Raw genomic sequence first — 24,683 nt, 5'->3', positions numbered from 1 at the left:
GCAGGTTCCTTGTCCTGTAGAAAATGTTTGATATATATTTATGATTGTCATTCAATAATGTGCATCATCATTATAACAAATATATATATGTGTGTGTGTATGTATATATATATACACACACACATATATATATATATCAACTTGTTTTATTGATTTTATTTTTGAGAGAAAGAGGAGGTGAGAGGGATAGAGAGATAGAAACATCCATGAGAGAGAAACATCAACATTGATCAGTTGCCTCCTGCACGCCCCATACTGGGGATCGAACCCAAAAACTGGGCATGTGCCCTGACCAGGAATTGAACTGGTGACCTATGGTTCATGGGTCGACACTCAACCATTGAGCCACACCAGCCTGGCAACAAATATATTTAAAAATAGTAAAATTTTTAGTTATATATGAGAAATTGTGTTGCCTTAAAAAAAATAAAACTCATGCAGAATTGAAGAAACTTAAAATAGGCTCAGCAGCTAACTTGCTCTTCTACTTTTTTTCCTTCCATAGACTAAAATGGCCTTTTTTTTATTTTCCAGTTCCTAAATTATTTTTGAACTTAGAATGACTTAGTCCAGGGGGAATTAATCTTGAGAAATGACTACAGTCAGTGACTAAGGAGCCTCTTCTAGTTGCAATTCATTGGCATTAGATGAAATTGGGTAAATGGGCAAGAATAAAATCCTATGTTTCAGGTCAGAAAAGTGGATGGGCCCTCATGTGGTGGTGGTTTGAGAGAAAGATTTGGGGGATTTTAGTTAATTACAAGTTTAGTATATGCCACTATTCCATATGTTCATTTCTTTAAAAAAGAGAAGTATTTCATTCACATCTATTACACCACTTCTGGGCTCCATGTTTTAAGAGACAGAGTGAGTGATAAAACCAGAATAGTTCCCAAGACAGACAGGAATAAAAAAGAAGACTGCAGGGATACTAGGGGTCTTGACCCAGCTGAGGAACTATTACATAAAAGGTAAAATAGACTTTAAGTATTTTAGGTGTCCTCACTCAAACGCTTAGTTCTTAAACTTCTGCAGATACAAGAAAATAATATAGAGATGTAATGTACAACATGATGACTATAGCTAACACTGCTATATGGTATATTCTAAAATTGCTAAGTCCAGCCAGTGTGGCTCAGTGGTAGAGCATCAACCCATGAACCAGGAGATGGCAGTTGATTCTTGGTCAGGACATATGCCTGGGTTTCAGGCTCGATCGCAGTAGGGGGCGTGCAGGAGGCAGCCAATCACTGATTCTCTCTCATCATTGATGTTTCTCTCTCTCCTTATCCCTTCCTCTCTGAAATCAATAAAACAAACAAACCTGTTTTTAAAAAATTGTCTAAGAGAGCAGATCCCAGAAGTTCTCATCACAAGGAAAAAGACATTTGGCTTCTCTTTTATTTTCCTTCTTGTATCTATTTGGGATGATGAATGTTAATTAAACTTATTGTAGTTATCATTTTGCAACATAAGTCAAGTTCTGTGGTATACTTTAAACTTGTGTGTCAGTTATATCCCAATAAAACACAAGAAAAAATAAAAAGAAAAAATGTTGGAAAAGCATTAAGAATAATAGCCATTTTATCAACATCATGAAACCATTCAGGAGGAAAATTGGGGAAAAAATATATTCTAAAAAAGTGCAAAAGTCTTGATTTGATATTTTTCACTTTTTTCATCATATTTCTCATCATTTCTCAGTTTGCAGTGTAAGAAGAAATGATTGTGAAAATACCCATGGCCCTGCACCTTCAGTGTGGAGAGGGTGTTAGATCTTTTGTCTGAGAGTTGCTCATTTAGGAAAGGGTCTGGATGCTTTAACATGGAGCATTTGTTTTTGAGTGGTGATGTCAGGTGACTTCAGATCCACAAAAACAACTTACTGACTCCTGTATTTTCACTTCTCTTTGCTGCTCAGTTGTCCTTCCCATAGAGAGGTAGGTAAGCAGATTGTGGAATGGTGTCTACAGAGCATGGAGCTCTGCTCCACACAGATGTACACATCTTCTAGACCAGCGGTCGCCAACCTTTCGGACCGCTGTTGTTAAAATTAGTGAAGAATCCCTGTGGCTGTTCCTCTTTGAGTAGAGGCAACAGGTGCTTTTGGCAGTTATGGGATGCAGCACTGGTAGCAGCTAGCCTTACTTCTGTCTGTCACCCTCCATACAGTGGAAATCAGATGTCTGTGGCTCTCTGCTTACCCCTCCACCCTACCTTTCCCAGAAATGAACAGTCCCCAGAACTGTTCTGGTCGATGTATTGCTGTATTTTGGTCTTTGGTGACAACCCCATTGTCCATCTAGTGCAGGGGTGAGCAACCTTTTTGTGAGTGCGTGCCAAAACCAGCAAAATCTCTGACTCAAAATTCTTCTGCATGCCAACCCTAATTTTTTGAGAACATGTTATGCCTACTTGATATCTCTTAAGGTGTACGTATGTGAAGAACCTTGAAGAAATAATAAAATTCATCTGAGCGACGAAAACACAGTATATGATGATGAAAAATACATTTATTTTTTAATGTATACATGTACACTGATAGTCCGGGAGAAAACTTTATGACTCCGTTTGATATTATCAGTGGGACTTTTGCTGCTGCATCACTGATGACAGAGATTTTACATCAGGTTTATATTTCGTGACCTTCAGAGATATGCACGAGCTGCTCCTTTCATCCGTCAGGCTACTCCTATTATGAGACTTAACAAAATTCATCACTGAGAACAAAGATTCACAAGCATATGTGGATGAAAACATGGAGAGTACTGTTGCAAAGTTTTTTAAACAGAAAAAAATTTCTGGAATGGCATTCCAAGTCCCCAGTAGTTCGTTTTCAACACTTCTCTCTGGCACTCCTGTCTCTAATCGTTTTTTTTCAATGTTTTCCAAGTCAACTCTAAGGTCAATAAATTTCTGCTTCCAAATTGAGCTACTCTGAAATTCAATCAACTGCATTTCAAAGTCAGCCATGTCTACTATCCATGAAAACATTTGTAAGTTTATTTCCTCCAGTTTCATGCTGTCTGGAAACCTCATGAATTTTGCTATCTCTTCCAGTTCTCTGAATTTCTCAAATCTTGAGAAGAACTGCTCAATAGTTGACTCGATAATGTTTAAAAACAGCTTTTGAAGGCTTTGACAGTCTGTACTGTCATCTTTTGGGAGGTCTTTGATGTGCCTCTTGAGATTTGGGAAATATCTAAATCTCTCACCATCCATATCCCTCTTAAAGACTTCCAGTTTCTTTTCAAAAGCCTTTATGTAACCAAACATAACATCAAGTGTCTTGCAAGTTCCTTGTAATTTAACATTTAAGTCATTCAAGTGTTCACAAAAATTGTAAATGGAAGATTATAAGAGAGGGTTTCGCGTGCTAACAAAAGTTACTGGCATGCCATGTTTGGCACGCGTGCCAGGGGTTGCCCACCCCGGATCTAGTGGCACTACTTAATGACTTGTTGATGTGATCTTCATCAGTATTTTCCATCCCCTCCCTTGCTCTTTTTTCATATTCTGTCTCTGCTAGTTTATCACAAGGAAACACTTGGCTGCAACCAGAACTCTCCCCTCCCCCCGAACCCCCCCCCCCCCCCCATTGTAATTGAGTGTTAGGAAAATCTGATTCTTCTCTCCTGTGTTTGGTTTGGTTAAATCTTCAGCTGCTAGTTTCTAGAGGAGTTCTTGGAAGAACTCCTGTAAAATAATCTAGATTACTCTGGGTAGAGTGTACATACGCAGTAAATAACTCGGAATCCATATCCAAAAATAACATCAGTTATGGAAACTGTCTATTTGGGCATTTTGAAGAGATGGGGAAATCTGTAATATTATTTTATTTCATGTGATCTGGTAGGATCTTTCCTTAACCTCTATGCTATGCTATACTCTCTGGCTATATATATACATGTCTTATTTACATAAGATAAATTTATTATGAATTGAAGTTTGTTGTAAGCCTTAATTATATCAATCAGGATATGTAACAATTTTAACTTTAGGCTACAAAATTCTGAGTTTGAATGAGAAAACTCATGCCTGCTGTGATTTTAGCAGATGACAAAGGCAGGTATCTAATAACCGCATGGTTTCTCTTCTTGTAGCATTAAAACCACAAGTGATATCCTTTTGTGTAAATATTTAACAGTTTCTCCTTTAATCTACTAGTAATTTCTGTCTGCTGTAATCCATCGAAACCTCTTCCTCCTGCCACGTGTTTTGATTACTTTGAAAGCTATGATTTTAAGACCTTGTCCTAGTCTAACCATGTTCAGATTTTACTTAAATTATGGGAAACAGTTTGATTCACATTAAAAACTAACATTAAAAAAATAATGTTTATAGGGGGTTTTTAAATTAGTTTTTATTATTTTAAATGTTTTTATTGATCTTTAGAGAGAGAGAAAGGGATAGGGAGAGAGAGATAGAAACATCAATATGAGAGGAACATTGATCAGCTGCCTCCTGCAGGCCCCATACTGGGGATGAGGCCCGCAACCCGGGTATTTACCCTGACAGGGAATTGATCTAGCAGCCTTGACAGTGTTCAAACAACTGAGCCACACCAGCTGGGCTTTTTGTGGTTTTATATGATTCAGTAATCTCTTAAATATAAATGGAGTTTATTTGCTATTCTATATATAGATTGACTTCTATATGCCTTTTTAAAAAATTTTTAAAAATATTCCATTGATTTTCTACAGAGAGGAAGGAAGAGGGATAGAGAGTCCGAAACATCGATGAGAGAGAAACATAGATCAGCTGCCTACCGCACTCCCCATCCCCAGGGATGTGCCCGCAACCAAGGCACATGCCCCCAACCGGAATCAAACCTGAGACCCCTCAGGCCTCAGGCCGACGCTCTATCCACTGAGCCAAACCAGTCAGGGCTGCCTTTTCTTTTCAAACCCAGAAATTTTAAATTGAGTATATACAGTTAAAAAATCATTCGTATTGGGAGTAGTATTTTAGCAGGGGCTTGAAAGGAAGGGAAAAACCTGCCATTATTGGAAACTGCAGGAAGGCAGATCCTTGATACGTAGTGGCAGAAAGCTTAAAGCTTGGCTACACTATGAAAGGTGCCTAGTGATCTGCATGACCTAACTAAGGAGGTTTCCAAGCAAAGTGTTGAAGGTGCCGTGTAGTTTCTTCTTGCTTCTAGTAAATGCAAAACTAGAGAGAGTAATCAAGAGGAAGACTGTTAAACAAAAAGAAACTAGGACCTGATGGTTTGAAAATTCTTCGCCTCTGAAGAGGCAAAAGATGCTAAAATTAAGAATGGCTTTTGAAGGAAGTTCAGATTCATTATGAGTTTTCTTAGTATCAGGTACCTCTCTTTCTTATCTGGTTGCAAAATTATGTTTATATGTTGATTGTTATTTGATGTTCACATTGAATTGAACCCAGGATTGTACCTTTTATTTCTGCCTCAATCCTGGATTGTAAGCTATTTCAGAAAGTCAAGGAACCCTATTAAGGAAGCCTCAGTCTATCCTGCTATATGCTGTAGAGTAGGTGTTTCCTTCAACAGAAAGTAAATGTCCTATGTGTGTGAAATTAACACCTCACTTGACAAATGAGGAAATCTGAAATAACTAGGTAGTAGTACAGCAGGAAAGAACCCAGATTTCTTTTGAAATATTTCTATTGATTTCAGAGAGGAAGGGAGAGGGAAAGAGAGAGAGAAACATCAGTGATGAGAGAGAATCACTGATTGGCTGTCTTCTGGACACCCTCTTCTAGGGATCGAGCCCACATCCCAGGCATGTACCCTGACCAGGAATCTAACCGATCAATCACTGAGCCTGCCAGCCGGGCAAACCCAGCATTCTTAATGTCCAACCCAAGCAATATTCTTTTTATTAGAGTAGTCTGCTTGATATAAACCTGAGTGATCATCATTATTATCTGAGGTGCTTTAAAAAGTATTCTTGTAGCTCTCAGAATTTTTGAAGAAGATGATAAGTTATGTTAGGAAGCCACTGAACCTTGGCCACATTGCCATTCATTTATTTTTTAATTGTATGAGTAAATCATGTTTAATAGAATTTTCCATTTGGGATTATATTGCTAATTGTATTTAATACCTTCATGTTTATTCGTAACGAAGAGAAAGAAGGGAGGGGAGACAGAAGGGCGACAAAGGGGAAAGAAGGGAGGGTGTATGTGTGTGTGGTGTGTGTTTAATTTTCCAAGGGATGTTTAATTTTCCAAGGGATGGTGGACGCCAACCTTTTATATTGACCAGGGGAGAAATGACTACTTTTAATAACTAGATTGCAGTTTTGGTTATGTCTGATGAGAAGATGTTAAAGTGACATCATGTGGCTCACATCAACAAAAGTTTTATGAAATGATTTAAAACAGCAAAGGCCAGAAGAAATATTGGGTTTGTTTTGTAAAGAACCTTGCACACTACAGAGAGCAAAGTGTTGATGAGATTGGAATGGTCAATGGCACCTGCTCTTGTGCTACAGGAAAGGTACTGAAGATGTGTCATACTGCTGGGTGTAGAGTTGAGAACCGGGGTGGTGGTATTTGAGAGTGAAATTCACCATCTCTGTTGTAGCCAGTTCTTCTCTAGACATTGAATACAATCTGTAGTGTATATAGAAAATTCCACTGTTAAATGAATTGAGGATTATTATTACAACAGGCAGTGCATTTATTTAAAAAACTCCTAAAACATAGGAATTTATTGCTTCTGTTATATTTGTGTTTCCCTTATATCACAATGTTGCTTCAGTAATTTAAAATGAATCAGAACTTTCCTATACATTTTACAATAAAATTATTTTTAGAAATCTCCTAATTTAAATAATTTTATTCTTATGAATTATGCTTTTTAAAAATATATTTTTATATTTGGTTAACATGGCTTATTATAAGATTTAAAAAATATATATTTTATTGATTTTTTACAGAGAGGAAGAGAGAGGGATAGAGTTAGAAACATTGATGAGAGAGAAACATCGATCAGTTGCCTCCTGCACACCCCGTACTGGGGATGTGCCCGCAACCAAGGTACATGCCCTTGACCAGAATCGAACCCGGGACCCTTCAGTCCGCAGGCTGGTGCTCTATTCACTGAGCCAAACTGGTTAGGGCAAGATTTTATAATGTTAATTAATTTCTTCCTCTTGTCCATTTTACTTTTTAAATCTCTTACAGTGCCTATACCAACCAATCTTACAATTGAGGCCTATAACTTCGATACTGTCCTTTCTTGGAATTACCCAATCATGGCGCAGAAGCCTGTTTTTACCGTACAGGTAAAAGTCTATGGGTGAGTGTTACTCTTTTATCCTTTTTAATCTGTTTTGTCCATGTCCTTGCATATTTCATAACTGTGTTCTCTTCTATTATCCTTCCTTCTGTTGTGGCAAAACTTCCTGAACTGCTTGTAGATTCCAGAGAGCTAACGATGCAAAGTAGTTCTTATCAGAAAACTTCCTACCTCTTAGTCCTTCTGTCAGAATTGAAGTAGACAAGTATCACTAACTTCCCAGATTTCTTTTTACCTTTTCAAAATTTTTTTATTTATTTATGTTGTTATTTTTCTTAAATATATTTTTATTAATTTCAGAGAGGAAGGAAGAGGGAAAGAGATAGAAACATCAAAGATGAGAGAGACTCATTGATCGCCTGCCTCCTGCACGCCCCCAATGGGGGGTTGAACCCACAACCCGGCATGCGCCCTGACTAGGAATCAAACCATGATCTCCTGGTTCATAGGTTGACACCCAACCACTGAGCCACACCAGCTGGGCTTAATTTATTTTTTAAATCCTCACCTGAGGACATGCTTAGAGAGAGGAAGGGGCAGGGAAGAAACATCAATGTGAGAGAGAAACATTGATCAGATGCCTTCTGCATGTGCCCTGACTGGGGATCAAACCCAGGTTATGTGCCCTGATCTCAAATCGAACAGGCAACCTTTTGGTGTATAGGACAGTGATGGCGAACCTTTTGAACTCGGCGTGTCAGCATTTTGAAAAACCCTAACTTAACTCTGGTGCCGTGTCACGTATAGAAATTTTTTGATATTTGCAACTATAGTAAAACAAAAGATTTATATTTTTGATATTTGTTTTGTATATTTAAATGCCATTTAACAATGAAAAATCAACCAAAAAAAATGACACGTGTGTCATAGGTTCGCCATCACTGGTATAGGACAAAACTCAGCCAACTGAGCCAGTCCAGCCAGGCTGACTTCCCAGATTTTAAGGCACGATAAATAAATAAAGCTTTCAGTTCTCTATTAAAAATAATGTCATCTTACCTCCTATAGTGTACCTGTATTGTTCAGTAAAAGAAAAATTTCAAAAAACTTTTTTACAAGTGTTAGGAGTCTTTGTAATGGGTTGATTCTGTAAGTGAGTAATGATTATGTTAATGGAAACGAGTTGTTTAAAGAGCAGATTTTTTTTAAAATTGCATGTGGAATATGATTTGTACAGATCTTGTAATTTAAATTGAGCCTCTTTATTGTAAATTATAGTACTTTTGACCAAAGAGCAAGGGCTTCCTTCCTACTTTGTCTAGATTCTTCATCCTATTCTTTTTTCTTTTTTTTAAAGAATAGTTTATTGATTTTTTTAGAGAGAGAGGAAGGGAGAAGAGAGAAACATCGATGTGACAGCATAACATGAATTGGCTGCCTCCTGTATACATCCTATTGGGAATCGAGCCTGCAACCCTGGCATGTACCCTGACGGGGAATTGAACCATCAACCTCTTGGTGCACAGAATAATTCCCAACCAACTGAGCCACACCGGCCAGGGCTATCGTATTCTTATTTAGCTCTTTTTACCAGCTCCATGCTGTGAATGAAAAGCAAAGCAAAGCCAGAGATGGTTCAGGTTTATATACTAATAAAAGTTACCTTTGTGTTTCTTTATTCCTCTTCATTTTAGGGAGGATGAATGGCTTGATGCCTGCAATACCTCTCATCATCACTGTAACATCTTTTCCATGATTAAGCTTCCAGACGTTTCTCTCTGGGCCAGAGTTAAAGCGAGGCTTGGACAAGAAGAATCAGCCTATGCAGAGTCAGAAGAATTTATTTTGTGCCAACAGGGTGAGTAGAACGTATACATATCTAAATTTTAAATTTGAGAGTATTTACACGTGTCTTCTATATATATATTTGCTTTTATTAGCAGTTGCTAAAAACTATCACAATGCCCAAGAAACATTTGGAGCAATTTAGGGAATTCGTGTCTTCCTCTTCTCCCAAGTCCCATAAAATAGTGCTGAGGGGCCCATCACTTTGCCCCTAATAAACTATTATATTTCTTCTTTAATATATTTTATTTATTTATTTATTTATTTTACAGAGAGGGAGGGAGAGGGATAGAGAGTTAGAAACATCGATGAGAAAGAAACATTGATCAGTTGCCTCCTGCACACCTCCTACTGGGGATGTGCCCACAACCAAGGCACATGCCCCCGGCCGGAATCGAACCCGGGACCCTTCAGTCCACAGGCCGACACTCTATCCACTGAGCCAAACCGGTGAGGGCTAATAATCCACCTTTTAAGTAGAATAGAAATATAATAGTTTAGCCCTAACCGGTTTGGCTCAATGAATAGAGCGTCGGCCTGCAGACTGAAGGGCCCCAGGTTCGATTCCTGTCAAGGGCATGTACCTGGGTTTCGAGCACATCCCCAGTGGGGGGTATGCAGGAGGCAACTGATCAATGTTTCTCTCTCATCGATGTTTCTAACTCTCTATCCCTCTCCCTTCCTCTCCGTGAAAAATCAATAAAATATATTTTAATAAATAACTATGTGGATTAGTGCTGTCCAACTAGACTCTGCACTGCCCTGCCCCTCCCTGTCTTGGTCATTCCTTTATAAGTTACATTCACTGAGGGCTTTGGCAGCTTCTTATCTTACTTGCCTACCTTAAGTCCTCAAGGTTGTGGGAATTATAATACCAACTTCATACTTGAAAAAATACCAGAATTCTGTACTCTCTTTAACCCCAATGATTTTCAGCTCTTCATGCCTCCAGCATCCTGTTGCCATAGTTTCCCTGGTCTTTGCTATCACATTAGCTCCAGAATCTTCAGTGCCCGTTCCTTTTCTGACTAATGTCCGCCCTTGTAGCCCTTATACCCTCACGTCTGGTGAAAGGAGATCTGTAGTCACGTGACTGCTCCCTAGGCTTCCAGCCCTTCAGTGCCTTGCCTTCCGGCTTTACTCCCTCCTGCTCAGCTTCGTGCTTCATTACCCCGACCACCACCTCCTTCTGGTCCTCATTCTGGACTGTGCCTGCTTGTTCTCCTCCACACCCGTTCTCTGCCTGCCCTTGAAATAGTTTTATTCCCCAGAGATTATGATGCCTTTGTCATCAACACCTATACCCTCTGTCTGTCAGATTTTCCCCAGAAAGACTTCTCAAAGGCATACTTTATGCCAGAAAGTATGGTAGGCCCCGAGGATACATGGGTGAGCAAAAACAGACCTGCCTGGCACACAGTAGGTATATAATAAATATGTGAAAAATAGTTAAATGGTTCACCAACAAAGTCCCCAACATCAAAGATACATCATAAATATTTCTGGAATGAATGAATATCTAGTTCTGATTTTCACAGTAAAAACTGAATATATTCAGCAGACTTTTATAGAGCTTTCATGCCAGATATCCATAGTGTGGAAATATAAAGAGTTACTGCAAAGGTTTAACGATAACTAAAACATCTTTTCTAAATCATGTTTTTAGAAAACCATTTTTAAAAATATGTTTTTATTGATTTCAGAGAGAGGAAGAGACAGGGAGAGAGAGATAGAAACATCAATGATGAGAGAGAATCATTGATTGGCTGCCTCCTGCACACCTCCCTACTGGGGATTGAGCCTGAAACCTGAGCATGTGCCCTGACCAGGAATTGAACAGTGACCTCCAGGTTCATGGGTCAACACTCAACCACTGAGCCGTACTGGCCAGGTGAAAACAGTTGTGTGTGTTTTGTTTTTTGTTTTTTTTGTCTACAGAACCAAAGGTAAAGAAAAAATAACTTCTATTATATCAAAGTTTTTTTACCGGGATTCATGACCACCTATTTTTCTTTAGGACTTGAAATGAATTTAAACTGGTAACACATTGTATGCGGGAAACGTGTTTACACGTTTTACGTATTTATACATTCTACCAGTGTAGTAGAGCGCGGGACTCGTATTAATATGTTTTTTATAGACTAGCGGTAGAATGCGGGTAACGTATAAATACGTAAACTAAAATTATCGTAATTTTACTGAACATTGCCATTTGCGCAAAAAATTAGCAAAAATGGCCCACGCCACCTGTTAGCGTGCGATAAAAACTACCCGCAAATAATGTGTTAAAGAGGAGTTTAGATTAGATAAGAATACTTCTTGACTGAGAAGATATATTATAAACATTTCTTTATTAAGTACACTTCAAATCTTCTAGATCTTTTTAGAATGGTTTAAATGTGGCTCTGCTTTAGAACAGCAAAGAGAGTAGGTTGTTTGATTTTGGTAATTTTATACAATCCTATGTAATAATAGGGTAATATTCAAATAGACCAAACGGCAGAATAACCAAACAACCAATCAAAGCATAATATGCTAATGATATGCTAAGGCTGCTCAACCACTCACTATGACATGCATTGACCACCAGGGGGCGGATGCTCCGACTGGTAGGTTAGCTTGCTGTTGAGGTCCAGCTGATTGGGACTGAGTGAGATGGGCCGGACACGCCCTGGAATCCTCCCATGGTCCCTACCAGGCTCGATCGTGCACTGGTGGGGTCCTTCAGCCTGCCCTGCGACCTCGAAATCCAGAACCCCTTGGGGGATGTAAGCCGGTTTTAGCCCCATCCCACAGGCCACCCACCCCTTGGGAGGGTGCCAGATGCAGGACTCATGACTGGGGAGCACTGCTGTGGCAGCACGAGCCTCTCCTGATCTGGACTGATTGGGCGCAAGCCCGCAGCAGACACAATGGGGCTGGGATGATTGGGAGCAGCAGGTAGGAGATGCAGGTGGCATTTGACTGTGGGTTTCAGCCTGATCCCTGCAGGCCACCCAGAAGGACCCCACCCTGCACAAATTCATGCACCGGGCCTCTAGTGTACTATAAAGTTCCAGGCCAACTAATTCTACTTCTTTTTTGCCTTCCTCCCACCCAGGGAAAGTTGGACCACCAAATCTGCATATCAGTCACAAGGAAGACCAAATCATTATTAATATATTTCATCCTTTAATTATGGTAAATGGAAAAGTGCTAGGAACCATTTATGGAGACGAAACTTGTTACACATTCATGTACAAGGTGCATGAGAGAATAAATGGAAGTCTGGTATGTGTTTCTATTTCATCTTTTTCAAAATGGAAAATTTTGTCACCAACAAGTTTTTTCCTGTGTCATGTAAGAAAGTAGAACACTTGCCCTAGCCAGTTTGGCTCAGAGGTTAGAGCAGTGATGGCGAACCTATGACACGCATGTCAGAGGTGACATGCTAACTCATTTTTTTGGTTGATTTTTCTTTGTTAAATGGCATTTAAATATATAAATTAAATATCAAAAATGTAAGTCTTTGTTTTACTATGGTTGCAAATATCAAAAGATTTCTATATGTGACACGGCACCAGAGTTAAGTTAGGGTTTTTCAAAATGCTGACATGCCGAGTTCAAAAGGTTCGCCATCACTGGGTTAGAGCATCAGCCCATGGACTAAATGGTCTCGGGCTTGATTCTAGTCAAGGGCATGTATCTGGGTTGCAGCCTCGGTCCCTGGCCCCAGTCAGGGTGGGTGTGGGAGACAGCTAATCGATGTGTCCCTCTCACATCAATGTTTCTCTCTCTGTGTCTCTCCCCCTCCCTTCCACTCTTTCTCTAAAACTCAATAGAAAAAAATATCCTGAGATGAGGATTAACAACAACAAAAAATGCTTATGAATATTCAGCCAAGACTTACCAATCCTAGGTTTGGGTTAAAAAAATGAAATACATATATAAATGTTATTGAGTGGAATTGGTGGCATAGTTAATCACTAGCACTGGCCAGGTGAACACATTTAAGTTTTTTCTTTGTCTTGTATAACAGAATAGCCCTAATCTAGGATATTAACCTGTATATTTTCATTCCTTCACTGGTAAGATGTGAATAAATATATGCTTTTCTTCCTCATTGGGAGTAATGTAAAATTACACAAAGCTGTAATTGGAGTCATTGTTTTTGATAGAAAAAGCTAACAGTAATACTGTGGGCATATAATTACATTCTAGCACTGGTGTGCAGATCACGAATTATTCTATTCCATCCATTTGCCACAGTGCTACCATTCCTTTATTTAACAACTAGAGGTCTGCTGCACGAAATTTGTGCCCGGGTACGGTCCCTAGGCCTGGCCTGCGATCAGGGCCATCTTCCCTGGCTGCCCGCAGCCGGCCCTGCCCCCCGCCGCCACCCACCCCCTGTTCCCGTTTTGCCATCGGGTGGGTGTTCAGTGCCTGATGGTTGGAAGAAGGGACTCGACGGCCCCACCCCTGTCACCGGTTGCCCTCTGTGTGTGGGGCGACTGGCGGGGGGAGGGGGGGTGACCTTGGCATGGCGCCGCCCACATCCCCCGCCACCCACCCCCAATTCCCCGTTCTCCATCAGGCAATTGGAGTGTGCCAGCCGAGGAAGAAACTGAGAGGTGGTTAGTGCACCTCAAAGTGACTGGTCCAGCGCTCATTCTGGTCGTCCGCCTTTAGGGTCAATTTGTATATTACCATTTTATTGTATAGAATAGAGGCCTGGTACACGAGTAGGGGTCGGCTGGCCTGCTCTGATGGGGGCCCAGTATACGGGTGGGGGGTCCTCAGTGACCCGTGAGGCCCAGCGGATGCGAAGCACGGGGCTCAGTGAGCTGTGAGTCCTGGCGGCTGCACAGCCCAGGGCTCAGGCCTCGCAGCCAAGGTAGCCAGCAGTGGCAGCAGCTGCAGGGTGATGGGGGAGTACCTTCCCCTGATCAGCCGGCTGCCTCCTGCAGAGGGAGGACAGATTGAGCCTAGGCCTGCTCCCCAGGAGTCAGTAGGATATCCTCTGAGAGCTCCTGGACTGTGAGAGGGGGCAAGCCAGGCTGAGGGACTCTCTCCCACGAATTTTTGTGCCCTGAGCCTCTAGTATATAGATATTTGTCAAGCATGTGTGCTCTGTGCCTTCTAGGCACCAGGAGGAAGCAATGAACAGTACAAACAAAACTCAACTGATAAGTACTATGGAGAAAAAGCAGGGAAGAGGGTTGGGCAGTGGGGTACGGGTGGTAGTGACTTTCAGGAGGGTGGTCAGAGCAGACCTCACCTGCTGGACGAGATGTTACTACAGCCAGGGCCGGAGGAGAGGAGGAGTGAGCTCCATGGATCATGATAGGGGAGTGTTTCAGGCAGAGTGTGGCCAAAGGACACCAGGCACATGAAGGGAGCAGCAAGGCTGCAGAGTAGGGAAACAGATGAGGTTAGAGAGGTCCCTGGGGCCACATCTCTTAGGACAGTAGAGGAATTTGATTTTTTTTTCTAAGTGAGATATTGCACATCTGGAAAAATTTAAACAGAAGAGTGACATGTGATTTAGATTTTAAAACATCATTTCGGTTGCTAGCAGAGTTGTTTCTAGAACCATATTACTTCACTGCTTAAAACTCTTTAACAAATCCCCATCAGCTGCAAAATAATATCTAAATTCTCTTTCCTGCATGGCCTACAAGGCCTTCGAGAATTGGCCTCTTATATCCTTTCCAGCACCCAGTCTCCCCTTTCCTTCCAACCTTATTTTCATTCATGCTTTGGTGAACTGCTTGCTGTTCTTAATTCCTGTAAGTAATATGCTCTTTCATAGAATGTTCTTCATCTTTCTCCTTTGGCAAATTTCTACTTATTCTTCAGTATTCAACTGGCATATCATCTTGCCTTTGAATTATTTTCTGATACAGTAGACTATTTCCTCTTTTATGGTCTAGTTATTCCTAGTTCCTTTTACATGTCCTCTTGCAATACTCATTACATTTCTTACATTTAATTCTTACCTCTCTTCCACTCCCTACAGTAAGTTCTTTGAGGTCAGCACCACTCTCCTGCCCTTGAGTTTTCAGGCCTTAGCACAGTGATCCACGCACTTCGACTGGTGAAGTGAATTATAAATTTCCAGAGATTGCTTCAGTCCCTTCTACATATTGCTACCAAGAGATTCTACAGCCTTTGCATAATAGCTCTATTATTCTCCTAGAAAATGCTTTTATCTCTCACCAGCTAAGTTTCTAGCATTACAGAAATAGGACTAATAAAATATTCCTGCTATTTGTGGTTTTAAATTCCTAATCCCTATAAAGAAAATTTTGATGGCTACATCATGCTCTGTTGAAGTAACAAACTGACTTATTACTTGATATGAACAGTCTTTTCAGACATGTACAACATTCATCACATATATGCTTTCTCCAGGTGTATGGCCAATGTAAATATGATGATTTTTTTTGTTGTTTTTTGGGGGGTTTTTTGGCAGATTAAAAGGAGCCATGAATTTTCATTGTGTTTTGTTTTCTCATATAGATGATAGATAGAATTTTCGGAGAGAATGAAGATGATTGTGATGAGACTCAGTGCAACTTTAGTATTCCAGTGTTCTCACTGAATTCTAAGTACTGTATTTCAGCAGAAGGAATCTCAAATTTAAGATCCTTTAAAACTGAAATGTCCAAAGAACTTTGTATTACCATTTCTGACAGTAAGAGCATAAAAGGTAAGTTCTTACCATTTTTTTCCTAAATATAAAGAGTGATAACATAGGGTAATGTGAAAAAAGGACATTTGCAATTTCAGTAATCACTGCTCTTTTAAAAATAGTTCCATTCCTCAGGGAAGTTCAAAATTGCAAATAAGGCCACATCTCAGGCCTTACAAGATATGAAACAATCAGGTTGGGACGCCATATGAAAAACTTTTCGTGCAGGAAGAAAAATATAAAAACACATAAAACTGTTGATAAATGTCTACATTTCAGGATTATGCATAATAATATAAATCAGTTTATTCAATACAGCAAGATGATATATTTTCAAGATATGTATTCATGTATGTTCTTTATGAGGACAGTAAGTTTAAAAACTGAATAGCAGGAATGTTAATTGATTAAAATTTTGTGACATGTGAACTGCACAAGCACTGGAAATTAATATTAAAAAATAGAGAGAAACCAAGATGGCAGCATAGGTTAACGCCGGAGATTGCTGCCCTCGAACAACCACTTCAGAGATATAACTAAAGGACAGAACAGACAGCATCCAGAACCACAGGAAGGCTGGCTGAGTGGAAATTCTACAACTAGGAGGAAAGAGAATATCATACCCAGACTCAGAGGAGGCGCAGTGCTGAAGTGAAATACTCAGGTGCGGAGTGCGCGCGCGGAGCGGGCTGGCGGCGGAGGGCGCGGTTGTTGTTTTCAATCGGGAGGGAGTTTCAGACTCTGAGCTCCAGATCCGGGCGAGTCTCTGGGGACCCAGACTCAAACGGGAGAAGCGGGACTGTCTGGCTTCGGTCGGAACTCGAAGGCAGCTTTCTTTCTGAGGTTGGCAGCCATTGCTGGGACTCTGAGAGGCAGAACCCCTGGGAAAGGAACTGAGAGCAGCCATAACTGCTCGCTCCCGCCCGCCCTGTAGATCCCCGGGGACCCGTCCTGCCCAAGCCCAGTGCAGAACCATTTGCCAGATAGCCTCAGGCAAACGCTAAATTAGCACCGCCCTAGAGATCCAGCACAGAAGCTCTCCCACTGCAGACACAGCTGACTCTCATAGCCAGTTAGCCCGGAGGTCAAATCACCCCCGGTATTGCCGACATCAATCAAGGCTTAAAGGCAACAAGACTGCGCACAAAGACCACTTGGGGGTGTACCAAGAAAGCATAAAAAATGCGGAGACAAAGAAACAGGACAAAACTGTCAATGGAGGATATTGAGTTCAGAACCACACTTTTAAGGTCTCTTAAGAACTGTCTAGAAGCCGCCGATAAATGTAGTGAGATCCTCAAGAAATCTAATGAGACCCTCGATGTTGTGATAAAGAACCAACTAGAAATTAAGCATACGCTGACTGAAATAAATAATATTATACAGACACCCAACAGCAGACCAGAGGAGCGCAAGAATCAAGTCAAAGATTCGAAATGCGAAGAAGCAAAAAACACCCATCTGGAAAAGCAAAATGAAAAAAGAATCCGAAAATACGAAGATAGTGTAAGGAGCCTCTGGGACAGCTTCAAGCGCACCAACATCAGAATTATAGGGGTGCCAAAAGATGAGAGAGAGCAAGATATTGAAAACCTATTTGAAGAAATAATGACAGAAAACTTCCCCCACCTGGTGAAAGAAATAGACCTACAGGTCCAGGAAGCGCAGAGAACCCCAAACAAAAGGAATCCAAAGAGGACCACACCAAGACACATCATAATTAAAATGCCAAGAGCAAAAGACAAAGAGAGAATCTTAAAAGCAGCAAGAGAAAGAAACCCAGTTACCTACAAGGGAATACCCATACGACTGTCAGCTGATTTCTCAACAGAAACTTTGCAGGCCAGAAGGGAATGGCAAGAAATATTCAAAGTGATGAATACCAAGAACCTACAACCAAGATTACTTTATCCAGCAAAGCTATCATTCAGAACGGAAGGTCAGATAAAGTGCTTCACAGATAAGGAAAAGCTAAAGGAGTTCATCACCACCAAACCAGCATTATATGAAATGCTGAAAGGTATCCTTTAAGAAGAGGAAGAAGAAAAAGGATGAATTTACTGGATAACTTTGGAACATTCCATTTAACTTTGCTTTTCACTGACAACTTACTATAGTGCAGTGAATGCCGTAGGCTTTCAAATATCACTGTACGAAAATGAAGACAAGGATCATCCTACTATTAGTTCAGACAGACATATGGAGGGCAGTCAGAATCCCGATTCAAGATACAGATTTTGTTTCCTCTAAACAGGATCCTAATGCACATTCCTTGTGGTTGCATGTTAGAATGTTCTTTTTCTTTTTTGTATATTTTTCAAAGAGAAAGCTGAGACTATTCTATGAGAGGATGTCTACTTTGCCAACAATTCCTATTCCACAGGGAAAGGGTGGCCTGACATTGTGTAAAGCTCCCAGTACAGTCCTGGTCTCATTTCCATCTTGAAACCCAAAGAGCCCCTTGCTGCCTGCAGCTGACCGCAAGAGGCTTTGCAAAACTTCACACGAAAGGACCAGAGTGGGGATTTGCATAAATGGAGTCGGTCAACTCATTATAAGCAGTGTTCCACTCCAGTTCACAAGACTCATTAAACTTGATTTGTTATTTTATCTTTGGTAAACAAAATCGTTTTTATTTAACAATGTTATATATTTACTTTAAGTAGCTAATACATATACATGGTAAAAATAATCCAAACTGTAAACAAAGGACAAAACACAAAAAGGGGCTTAACTGTGGTGAATATTTCTCAGTGTGTACATGTTTCAAATCAAGTTGTATAGCTCTAATGTATACAATTTTTCATTGTCAATTACATCTCAATAAAGTGTCAGAGTGACACCAGACTTAGTTTAGACAGAGAGAAAAAGGCCAAAAAAAAAAAATAAATAAAAAATAAATGTAGATTGCCTTAATGGATTATTAACATTTGAAAATAATTATTTTTATTTTATCATCTTTTCCGGACCAATGAGGAAAATAAAAAGAGAAAAGAATGCAAATAACCTAGATTTACTTAAAAAAACAAACACAAAAAAGATGCCTAAATTATAAACTGTGCTGATATAGTGGCCGCACTGTGCCACCACTGTGGCTCACAGCAGCTTCCCTGCTTGCCTGTCCAGTGCTTCTGAGCCCAGTGCCGGTTCCATTATGTAGTTCATTTTACCTTTTACTATTGTAATAATTTGTTTTCACATCCTGTAATGTAGGGCTCTGCTATAGGGTTAAGCCTTGGACTGACCTGTTGGCAAAGCCACAAACAAGTCCCAGCTTAGAGGTCACAGGCCTCTTGGCATAATTAGGCTTGACCTTATGATGCTCCCTAGATCTTTATCTGGGAAGCTAATGGGCTGAGGGAGATGCAGCAAGTGCTGCCAAAACAAGTGAAACTCACAAGAACATTGTAACTATGGTGACCACTACCTTGTTTACCTCTGGCTATAAAATAAAGGCTCAGCTTGCCTCTGGATCTCTCTCTGTGGCCTCAGCCAGGCACAGGAAGATCCACCTAGACCCAGCTTATTCTTTTTGTCTTTTCTTCATCCATTCGCCGCCCTCACTCAGGCTTGTGAACCCTTAGCTGAGCTGGTTCAGCACATGTGGTGTCCAACATGGGGCCTGAGTTCAGAGGAACTACAGTTGTCAAGTGAAAGGATGCTCCAGTGAAGCACGTGCAGAAAACAAGAAGAAAGGAGGAGCAGCGCAGCCAATTTTGGTGCCAGAGCATTACGTGCGTCAACACAATGGACCCAGAGAAGCTCCTTGTCCCTTCGCTCAAAAGACTGAGAGTTGCCCTGATGACAGCAATATGGAAAAGGAAGATGACAAAGGCTACGCAAGGGACTGAAGTGCCAACATGGGGTCAGCTGAAGAAGTTAACAACTGAGGCCCAGCAGATGGCAGAAAAACAAGATGTGGAAGCTACTCCCTCAATCATGTTTCTGGCTATGCTAGCATTGGTTAGCTGCCAGTCTTCTGCAAAGTCTTGAGCAGCCAAGTCCAAGGACTCTTGAGTAAATCAGCAAAAGAAACTTTCATTTAGTAGAAAAATGCTACTGTAGTTTGATTTCTCACTTATTGCTGTTTTGCATTGGTATTGTTTTGTTATTCTTACGAGTTTTAAAAATGTTAACACATTGGCATTGTTTTGTTAATAGCCAGAGCTTTATATTTAAGTTTTTAAATGTTAACATGTAGTTTGGGTTTTGCATTGGCATTGTTTTTTTATTGTTTTAATAGCCAGAGTTTTGTTCTTGATGCTTAAGTGCCAGAAGCCGGTCCATCCTTGCTGTTTTACTTTCATTATAGTAGCTTAAAAATTTAAAAAAAAGGGCGAGACGTAGGACATGGCTATAGAGTTAAGCCTCGGACTGACCTGTTGGCAAAGCCACAAACACGTACTAGCCTAGAGGGCACAGTCCTCTTAGCATAATTAGGCTTGACCTTATGACGCTCCCTAGATCTTATCTGGGTAGCTAATGGGCTGAGGAGATGTAGCAAGTGCTGCCAAAACAAGTGAAACTTACAAGAACATTGTAACTATGGTGACCACTACCTTGTTTACCTCTGGCTATAAAATAAAGGCTCAGCTTGCCTCTGGCTCTCTCTCTCTGTGGCCTCAGCCAGGCACAGGAAGATCCACCTAGACCCAGCTTATTCTCCTTATATGTCTTTTCTTCATCCATTCGCTGCCCTCACTCAGGCTTGTGAACCCTTGGCTGAGCTGGCTCGACACAATGTAACAGGTATGACACAAGCATTCCTTTTGTAGTAACTTCCAGAATTACTATTCCAAAGAAGTAACTTTGGAATAGAAATTAAAGGTAATGAAATGCCCTTGAAAGAAGCCAAATTCCACCACGATATGTAAAGTACTGATAATTAGGAACAGAGGACTGTGGGGAAAAGTACTGAAGATTGTACTGTGAAAATAAAAAGCAGCATAAGAGAAAAATCACACCAGTGATGATAGATGTGTGTGTTCTGAAACAAAAGTCAAGGAGACTTTATTCCTTTGCAGCTTTGTGTGTTTGTGTGTGCGCATATGCACGCGCGTGTGTCTATGTATCTTTATAAGTATTTGCAATCTTGAAATAAATATAAAATATAACAAAATTTTATGGAGTGGGACTGTATTATTTAAATATTTTTAAAATTCTTCTTTTGCCTCTTTAATTGAGAGAAAAGCATAGCTCTGTATACCTCTTATATTTGGTGCTGTAAGGAAATGGTTAGGGAAAAGCTATTTTAGCCACATTGTCATAACAGGATAGTCACAGAAAGTTAAGAATTGTAGAGCTGTGAAGAGTATGTTGCTATCTAGGACAAGGACATAATTTTTTACTCATCTCTCCTGACTTTGGTGGCAGTGTTTCTTAACACCCTGATCATATTACCTGATGTAATCTATATAAATAATAGTTCAGTCCTAGCCAGTGTGGGTCAGTTATTTGGGTATTGTCCCATGCCCCTAGAGCAGTGGTTCTCAACCTTCCTAATGCCGTGACCCTTTAATACAGTTCTTCATGTTGTGGTGACCCCCAATTTCATTATTACAAATTGAGCATAATTAAAGCATAGTGATTAATCACAAAAACAATATGTAATTATATATGTGTTTTCCGATGGTCTTAGGTGACCTCTGTAAAAGGGTCGTTCGACCCCCAGGTTGAGAACTGCTGCCCTAGAGGTTGCTGGTTCGATTCCTGGTCAGGGCCCATGCCCAGGGTTATGGACTCAATCCCCATGGGGGGGGGGGCTTGCAAAAGGCAGTCGATCTTTGCTTCTTTTTCACATAGATGTTTCTCTCACTCTTCCTCTCTCGCTCAAATCAATAAAAACATATTTTTAAAAAGAATAGTTCAGAGACTTTATAACTATTTGATTATACCAGTGTTCCATCCTAATTCTAATTTGTGATTTTTCTTTCTTTCAGATTCTGTTTGGATTCCAGTTGTTGCTGCTCTCCTACTCTTTCTAGTACTTACCCTGGTAGTTGTATGTTGGAACTTTAAGAAGATAAATCCATTTAAGAGGGAAAGCATCATGTTACCCAAGTCCTTGGTAATCTATTTAAATATACTTCTTTAATTATATACACTAAAGTGCTGATTTGAACCTTTTTAATACTTGAAACTTTTTAAAAAGTAGAATGATGTTCAGCAGCATGTCACCTACCATAAATCACTCAGATCTACCACACATCCAAGACGACACATTTTTCACTACACACCAGGTGCCTTTTTTATGCATGTGGCAAAAGTACAGTTAGACAAATCTGTTAAGGAGCTTAAAGTCTAATGGGAGAAAAAGGTAAGTATTCAGTGGGTGTACTGTGTGACAGGTTTAAAAGTAGAGGGTTATATACGTGCCAAAGAGGACTTTGTTTAGAGGCGGTGAAGCCGGAGCAGTCCTGAGGGACAGATTTGAGTTTTTCCAAGTACTAAGGGACCATATGTGCTAAGGTTCAGCATCAAGAGAAACCATGGCTTTTGAAAATAGGAAAATACAGAAACACTTCACTGTGGTTGGCGTGCAGAAGGAAAGATGGCCAAAAGTGAGACTAAACTAGAAGTTTGACATTTTAATGTCTAACATTTAAAATTCTTTGTATGATGATAAAAACATTTAAAGGGTAATAATTACAGCTTTTTGAATCACATATGATAGGAATAACATCTATGATATGCAAAGGGCCCATTTAAATTTGTTATGAATACATTACATTTAAGTAAAGTGGATAAGAACTATGAACAAATAGTAGACAATTCACATATTATAGCACTCATCCTTACTATTAATTAAGCACAAAGCAATCTCACAGTATGCCATTTTATACCCACCAGAGACAAAAAAATAAACTTGAATATCCGGGAGTAACTGTAGTAAAACTGGTCATATAGCCCTGGTGGGAAGATAAGCGTACAATGAGTACTAAGTGTCGTAGTTCCATAAACATGCCCCTCCCTTGAACTTGTTCATTCCATTTTTTTATTTCTAAAGTAAAAAGACAGGTAAGAATATTTATTTCAACATATTCTATCAATAGTAAAAATTGTTAACACTGCTAACATCTATTAGAGAAATTATTTAATCATTGGCATATAAAGAACTCATATGAGCCAATGAAAATTATAATTATGAAGGAAAATGGTAAAAACATTTTATAAAGTAGCTGGACTCCCATTACAAATTTAACATTCATATGTATGAAAAGTAATGCACAAAATACAGCATATATTGGTGAGATACTAACTTTTAAAAATTGTTTCTAATCTTAACATAGTATATTTTCATTAAAAATAAAGACAGTGCTACCACTAGCTTGTATTTTACTGTTCTAAATATGCTGTTTAGTGGTATATTTAATTGTCCATTAGCCTTAGACCATTTTTTTGAGGTAGTTCTTTAAGTTTAATAATATGTTATTTTTATTCATTGAATTTTCTTCCCTTAGGTATCGGTGGTAAAAAATGCCTCTTCAGAGGCAAAAGCTGAATCAAAATATATATCACCCATCATCTATGAACCAATTGTCCCTGAAAATGAGAAAGTGATCTGGGAAGAGCAGTTGTCTTCAGCAGTAATTTCCAGTATGCAGACTGAGGACCATCCAGGAAAAGCAGAACACGGAGATCATTCTAGTGGAACACAAGTAGGGACCACAGAAGAAAATACTCCTGACATGGCCCCTGGTAGCCCGTTGACCCCGGTAAGGAGAGGGGATTCTGTCCATTCAGGCAGTAACCAGTCTGAACCCTGCATCGTTACTTTAAACTGTTACCACTCCAGAAATGGTTCTGATAGTGGCCTTGTGGAATCGAGCATCTTCTTATCTGACTCAGAATCTCCTCCAAGTAACAAAACTGGAATGAAGACAGAAGAACCAGAGCCCATAACGCTGAGAAACACTACTGCCTCCTTCGGTTACGATAAGCCCCATGTGCTAGTGGATCTGCCTGTGGGGGAAGGTGGTAGAGAGTCCCTGATTGGTTATAGAGTCATGGCAGGTTCTAAAGAGTTTTCATAATGCGCCAGCCTGAAGGATCTGCTTATCCTGAACAGTTTTTCTGCTTTGATTTCATGAAAAGATCATGATTTCAGAAATGGTGCCTTTTTTATATTAACCAAATGGAATACCTTGGTGTAGGTAACAGTGTAAAGAGTCTGGCACTGTCCCATTTGGTCTGAAAACTGCAAAGACTGAAAAAACAAACTGTGTCTCCCTTCTTAGGGGACAGTTGTTGCATGTGAACTTTTCCATTTACATAGGCTCTGAGAAACAGTCAATCCTCTATTAACCCTGCTTCCTGCGACAGTAAGTGATTTCCCAGGGTCCTTTTTTTTTTTAAGTTTCTGTAAAAAATATTTTTAAATGTTGACTTTCCGAAGAAATTCTGGAAGCTTTACAAAATTGCATTTAAAATTGAATTCATACCAATAGGATTAATAAAGAGTATGTAAATAGAAACAATTTTTATAGAATGCTGCATTTAGAGATTTTTAAATAAAGAATTTTTTAAATTCATTTTTGTATTCATTTATTCAAGCACTTTGGCAGTTAACTAGAATATTTTTTATCCATTTGCTTATTTTTATGAATTAATGCTATAGAATTATTTTCTAATTATTCATAACTAATCTTTAAAATAGTTCTAAAAGTAGCCTAATCCTTAAAAAACAGTCCTTTTATGCCTATATTTCAGTATATATCACCCAGTGTGCAGAACACTGTTCCAAGCTGTTTGGGGGTGGGGTGGCATGGGAGCAGATTGATTTCTAGAGCATGTGGACTGAGGAACCATAAAGATGGTGGTCGAAGCCATGGGAATGGGTGAGGGAGCCCTCAGAAGCATCAGATGTGAAGAGAGAATTCCCAGTGAGAGGCAAACCAAGAATTAGTTGATATCTATCTATATTACACAAGGAATTCT

The 24,683-nt window shown here is 39.8% G+C and overlaps 1 protein-coding gene across 2 annotated transcripts in view; it reads left to right on the top strand.

Moving 5' to 3' along the window:
• IFNGR1 (interferon gamma receptor 1) overlaps positions 1-24,277 on the top strand; it is a 29,407-nt gene extending 5,130 nt beyond the window's left edge. Inside the window, exons 1-7 of one of the 2 annotated variants that reach the window (XM_059700447.1) lie at positions 6,296-6,481; positions 7,171-7,285; positions 8,920-9,083; positions 12,171-12,340; positions 15,575-15,764; positions 21,686-21,813; positions 23,207-24,277. In XM_059700447.1, coding sequence (XP_059556430.1) covers positions 7,242-7,285; positions 8,920-9,083; positions 12,171-12,340; positions 15,575-15,764; positions 21,686-21,813; positions 23,207-23,779 — 1,269 coding nt within the window. In that variant the 5' untranslated portion in view covers positions 6,296-6,481; positions 7,171-7,241 and the 3' untranslated portion in view covers positions 23,780-24,277. Of the gene's footprint in view, positions 1-6,295; positions 6,482-7,170; positions 7,286-8,919; positions 9,084-12,170; positions 12,341-15,574; positions 15,765-21,685; positions 21,814-23,206 lie in introns of those variants that run through there. The other variant, XM_059700446.1, reaches the window with a different exon arrangement.
• The last annotated feature ends 406 nt before the right edge of the window (positions 24,278-24,683 follow it).

Source organism: Myotis daubentonii, chromosome 6, assembly GCF_963259705.1.
Source record: "Myotis daubentonii chromosome 6, mMyoDau2.1, whole genome shotgun sequence".
NCBI lineage: Eukaryota > Metazoa > Chordata > Mammalia > Chiroptera > Vespertilionidae > Myotis > Myotis daubentonii.
Note: the sequence above shows the minus strand (reverse complement) of the source record. Positions and strands in the feature narration are given on the sequence as shown.